The 6,000-nt window shown below is 45.0% G+C and overlaps 2 protein-coding genes across 2 annotated transcripts in view; one reads left to right on the forward strand and one right to left on the reverse strand.

Moving 5' to 3' along the window:
- Positions 1-1,650: 1,650 nt before the first annotated feature.
- On the reverse strand, positions 1,651-4,894 carry Med31 (mediator complex subunit 31). Its single transcript, XM_021177197.2, has 4 exons — positions 4,789-4,894; positions 3,969-4,046; positions 3,603-3,699; positions 1,651-2,024 (listed from the first exon to the last, which is right to left on the reverse strand). The coding sequence occupies exons 1-4, from the start codon at positions 4,814-4,816 to the stop codon at positions 1,832-1,834; spliced, it is 396 nt and encodes a 131-aa protein (XP_021032856.1). The 5' UTR covers positions 4,817-4,894; the 3' UTR covers positions 1,651-1,831.
- A 32-nt stretch (positions 4,895-4,926) lies between these two features.
- Positions 4,927-6,000, forward strand: part of C11H17orf100 (chromosome 11 C17orf100 homolog) — a 3,721-nt gene continuing 2,647 nt past the window's right edge. The window contains exon 1 of the mRNA XM_021177194.2: positions 4,927-5,839. Within this exon, the coding sequence (XP_021032853.1) occupies positions 5,166-5,567 (402 nt within the window). The 5' untranslated portion in view covers positions 4,927-5,165 and the 3' untranslated portion in view covers positions 5,568-5,839. The remainder of the gene's footprint in view (positions 5,840-6,000) is intronic.

Genomic DNA, 6,000 nt, shown 5'->3' on the forward strand with positions numbered 1-6,000 from the left:
CTGGTTCTCCTAGCCACAGGCCAAGTACTATCTAAATCTTAATTTCTTCAAGTAAGAATTGTGTCAGGCATAGTGACACACACCTGTAATCCTATTATTTTAGATGCTAAGGCAAGAGAATGACAAGTTTAAGGCAAGGGTAGACTACAGAACCAGACCTTGTCACAAATTTAAAGCCCAACTATTGTTCTGCAAGTAAAGCAAGAATGTGGGCTGAAGAGGTGGTTCAGGGCTTAAGAGCACTGGCTGTTCTTCCAGAGGTTTCAGTTCCCAGCACCCACATGGCAGCTCATGAGATGTCCATAACTACAGTTCCAAGGGATGGGACACTCTCTTCTGGCCTCTGAGAGAACCAGGAATGCAGCGAGACATAGATAACACATGTAGGCAAAGGATTCATATCCATTAAAAAAAAAAAAAAAAAGATACAGGCTCTGTAGCCACCTTGAAGCCCAGTACTCAGGAGACTGAAGTGGAAGAATCACAAGTTCCAAGGCAGCCTGGGCTACAAAGTAAGAACATGTCTCAAAAAACAGACTGGTGGTTAACAGTTCTTGCCGCCCTCATAGAGGATCCAGGTTTGGTTCCCAGCATCACGTGGTAGCTCACAACCACCTTCAACTGCATTCCAGAGGATATGATGTCCTCTCCTACTGTCCTCCTTCAGGACGAGAGCAATTAACAGACACATAAACATCTGTTTGAAATAGATTAAAAGAGAATTTAGAGTGTTTGAAGACAGTACCTACTTATGGTACTTACCAAATAAATGCTAACTTTCCCAAAAGTGTTTAAGGCTCATCTTTAAGGCCAAGAGTCCATTTAGTCATTAACTGCCAATCTTTCCCCGACACCACCAGGTCAACTATCTTACAAAACAGGGAGCAATTGAGTATATCCTCTCCTGCAGAAAGAAGGCACTTAGAACTCCCAGACTCCAGTCCCCTCTCCCAAAAAACAGGAGTGTGTGAGGGCTGTTCCTGGTTGTCAACTTGACTTTATCTGGAATGAACTACACTCCAGAAATGGAGGGCACTCTTTTGATCCAGATCTTGAGGCATAGTGACGATGAAAAGCTTAGGCCCAGGTGAGGTAATCCCAGGAAACTTTAATCTCAGGAGACTGAGGCAAGCACATCTCTGAGTTCAAATCTAGCCTGGGACAGAGCAAGTTCCAAATCCAGGTGTAGTGGTACACACCTTTAGTCTGGGCCATGCCTTCAGTTGGAGGTCTACTTCAAGATGATGGGGAAGGCTCACTCTTCTTGCCAGCTTGCACTTACTTGCCAGCATATCTGCTGGAACCTACTTCTTCAGGATTCTAGCCTATCCAGACGACCAGCTGAAACAACTAGCATGGGACTGAGCATTCACAATGCCCACTGCTGGGTTAGTAGGACTGCAGTGACTGTAAGTCATTACAATAAATTCCCTTAATATATAGAGACATCCCATAAGTTCTGTGACTCTAGAGAACCCTGACTAATATAGGTTGGATCAACTGATCTCAGTAAGGTTCCTAATGATATGGCCCAGGGTACCACTATATGTCACCCCTATGTTCGTAAACTGTTCTAAAACACCTGCCATTTCCATCCTTATTCACTTGGTCCTGTTAAATGCAATTGAAATTTACAAATCCCCAGAGAAATCAAAGTGGAGCAATCCTGGTTTAATAGAAATAATCTATTAATAAAAAATTTGTCAACCAAAAAATAACACTAATGGTTCTGAGGGCTACAGTAAAGGGGACAGAAGAGTCTTTTTCTCTGTACTGTACAATAGCAATACATTATATACATGTCCTAAGAGCCTGGACTGCCCCCAGCTCTTCATTTCCCTGCTGTGTTATTCTGCTGCTGCTGCTCGGCCAGGGCTTGCTGAAGACGCACCCGCTTCCGCGAGTAGTGCTGCCAGTGCAGAATCTGCTGCTCGTCGATGAACTTCGCACACTGCGCATTCACCAGCTCCTTGCGAAAGTGTTCATACTGGAGCAGCTCTAACATATGTAAGCACTGAGGGTACCTGGGTTTAAGGTTATAAGTTTAATTACCACCAGCATCATTTAAGGCATCCCAAGTTCTAACTCAGATACTCCCCTAAAAATGGTCTCAAGCCTGCCATTTCTATTACTATAGCACCTTTGGTAATATCACTCCTACCATGTTACTTCAGAACATTATGTAAGATATAACAAAATTATTTCACAACCTCTCTTGAATCTAAACATCTATAGCTGTTACTCCAAGAGGACACAGACGAACAGAAAAAGAAACAAACCTACAAACAGGTTAAGAGCTACAAGGAGGTGTATTTGAGCACCATATAAGGAAGAGCTCCCTAGCCTCTGGCTATCAATGGACTATGCTCCCAGGAAGCCTCCAACCAGAGTGGAGATAATCACCTTCCAGCAGCTTGGCTGGAGAGACGAACTTGAAGTTGGCGCAGGCTTTCCATCTCTAGTCTGAAAATTTGCTAGCATGTAACATTTTATAACTTCAAGTCTATCATTTGGATTCCTAAAGGAATCTATAGTTGCATCGTGAAGAGCAAATCTACACACAGCAAATCAAGTCAGAAAAGTAACAAGGATGAAAAGAAAGTTTTGAAATGGGTTTACTCTCATTTTTAAAATAAGAGTCTCTGCTAGGCAGTGGTGGCGCACACCTTTAATCCCAGCACTTGGGAGGCAGAGGCAGGCGGATTTCTGAGTTCAAGGCCAGCCTGGTCTACAAAGTGAGTTCCAGGACAGTCAGGGCTACACTGAGAAACCCTGTCTCGAGGAAAAAAAAAAAAAAAGAGTCTCTCTGTATGGACCTAATTGGCCTGAAACTTGCTACATAACCAGGCTGGCCTCAAACTCATAGAGATCTACCTGACTCTGTTTCTTGAGAGCTAGGATTAAAGGGGTGCCAGGCTAAACTTCTGGTTTTTCTGTTGTCCCCTCCTTTGAGAGGCACATCTAGACGGGGCTTACCTGTGTAGAGCTGGCTACCCTGGAAGGTAGCTCTGTAGACTAAGGTGGCCTTGAATTCATGCGCCCACCTCTGCCTCCCAAATGTTGGGATTAAAGGTGTGTGCCAGCTTCTTTTTCTTTTTAAGTCAAAGCGTTTGAGTTTAATAGTGTTCATGTTTGTTCTTTTACAGTGAGTTAATGTGTACAATACATTTAGCACAGTGCTTGAAACAAAGAACACTAAAACTCCCAGAAAACAATACTTCCTACCTTCCTAGATTATAGGTTGGTAGGCATTAAAAATCCAGAAAGCTTGACAAAGGCAGTGCTAAGTGACAAGGTTAGACACCAAATTACATTAGAACTGTAGTCTAAAACCAGTTCCCTGGATCTTAGCTAGCCTGCATGAACAGAAGTGGTATGTTCTGGCTTTTATTACTTAGAGAGTAAGCTGGCTCCCACGTAGATAGTTGTTTGGTTCTGTTTGAAGGGAATGAGGTTACAGCTGACAGTATCTTACATTAACTAAAAGCAGAAAGATTCAAAATATCATTTTCCATTCCCACACAGAGAAAACTGCTCAATATCAGCACTTTGTATTTATAATAAAGTATACACAGATTTAGGATTATAAAAATTAAACTTACTTTAGATATTTGGCATATTCTGGTTCTTTCCAGTAAAGCAAGTACTTAAGATAATTAACAAAAGCTTTGTCTTTGAAGTAACCTCTTTGGGCAAGAACTGAAAGACACAAAGAAACAATCTGTATGTCAACCAACTGCTGGACTACTGATTAGTAATCTCTAAAACAAAGTAGCTCTTCTTAACATCCCTATCAACAGAATAGAAGGAATTAAAAAAACACAAGCCTTTGTTTGCCCAGTTAACTTACAGACCAGAACAAGTAAACCCCATTCAAACACATCGAAGTAAATAAATATTATTACAAACTGCATCTCTTCTCAGAAATTAAGAGCTAGCTGCTTAGGTTAGTGATGTACTTAACTTACAATTAAGGTAGTTTGGGTTGGCTAAGCATTGCACAAATTCCAACTCCAACTGAAACCGAAGCCGATTTCCAGCATCATCTAGGAGAAAAGACAAATATCAAAGTGCAGAAGAGACTTTCTTAGAAATTAAAGATATATATATAGAGAGAGATATGCATATATCTGTATATGCGCGCACGTGTGTGTGTACATATGTATGTATGTATATATATTCACTAAGTAGTGAGGCCCTGTTTCCAAGACAAAAATAGTAAAACAAAAAATAGTAAAAGAAATGCTTTAAAGTTAATTGAGGAAAAAATAAGTAGAATGGGAATTTACCACCTGCAGGCCACTATGTTAGCAGAGATCACTGGACAGTCTGTAATATCTGTGCGGTTCCCTATGTTGTTATAACCACAACTATCAACTGTGATTACGTTAAGCAAAAACAACGTGCTACACAAAACCGAAGCATGATGCAAAGTGATTAAACAATGGAGAGAAGGCGGTGTCCGCATTAGAATACACAGGTTATCGATATTTCGGGCAAGTTCTTGCAAGAAGCTCCAGTACAGAGAGTGGAAGGTCTCAGTCCTCTCCTACGGCCCTGCCCGGCCCCAAGAGCCAGGGTTAGAGTAGTGGTTTGAGCAACCCAGGAGCAAAGATGTTTTCACAGACCATAGTCTGAGAAGCAGCACCGCCTTCTCCTCCGCCGGTCCCAACTCTAAGGATGCCAAGTTGAGCCCGAAAGACAGCGCAGGAAAAGGGAAACGGGAGGGAATTTCGGGGCGTAGGACCATTCCCTTGGTGAAGACTCGAGGTGCAAGTCACAACGCACCTGTCTCCATAGCGACGGCCGTGGCCATAACAATCAGAGAGAGGCGAACACCACCAGCCCGACCGAACCGCGACTTGGATTGGTGAGAATCCGGAAGCCACAGCTCCTACTTCCGGTCGCGGGGCAGAGTGGGACAAGAGGGCGGGGACAACTCACTTATGGGAAGATTAGCCCCACCCATCTCTGTGGCCCGGGCCGGCTGCGCGCGCAGATATCGAGCGGAGCGTGCCGGAGGACTTCCCAGCGTTTAGGTCTCAGAGTCCTGCTACCTACCCCGACGTAATACACCACCCTGACGTCACCTTTCCCTGTGTGACGTGACGCAGAGCATGATCCTTGGGCCTCTTTGTCCCTCCTGACCAAGGTGTACGGGCAGGATGGCCTCGCCCCTTAGGAGCAAGTCCTCCGCCCCGCGAGTGGAAAACACCCGCCACAAGGAGACATCGACTGTCCGCGTGGAAACGTCGTCCCACCGCGAGGAAACGTCATCCCACCGCGTGGAGACGTCCTCCCGGCAGGTTCGAACGTCTTCCCGGCAGGTGGAGACCTCCCAGCGCCACCGAGAGGGGCCCTCCCTCACCCCCTCCACGAAGCGACTCCCTCAGTTCCTCGAGGTGTCCTCCCAGCACGTGGAAACCTCCTCGCAGTGCACGGAAACGTCCTCCCGCCACGTCAGGGCGTCGTCATCCCTGAGGGTGGAGACTACTGTGCACCGTGTGGAGAGCCCAGCCAGGCGAGACAAGCAAGCCGCTCGGCAGAGTGCCAGAATGGCTCGATGAAGTGCCAAAGGTCCTTAGCCAGGACTGAACAGTTGCCAGCCAGCCAGCTTCCAAGAGAGCCGAGCATCTTTGGTTTCATGGAAAGAACCCATAGATCAGTGTAAGAAACAGGCTGTGGTTTCTGGGAGCTGTTAACATTGCAGCACCTTAGACCATACTACTGTTGACCCCAGTGTGCTATTAACTTGAAGCCAGCACAGAAGGTTTCAGATTTGTAGTGCTGTATAAACCCGGCTGATGGACAATGAGATTCTTTTGAGTCTCTACACCAGGTAAGTTTTATAGTCTTAGGTCACTCTAGGATGTGTTGATGACTTGAAATTTGCAAAGAGGGTCCAAACTTGTCATGATTCTTGACCACTGGCCTGATCATATACCTACTTGAAACCTACAGGGCAAGGTATCATCTTTCATACATTATCTGGTACTCTTT

The sequence above is a fragment of the Mus caroli genome, chromosome 11 (genome assembly GCF_900094665.2).
Source record: "Mus caroli chromosome 11, CAROLI_EIJ_v1.1, whole genome shotgun sequence".
NCBI classification, from domain to species: Eukaryota; Metazoa; Chordata; class Mammalia; order Rodentia; family Muridae; genus Mus; species Mus caroli.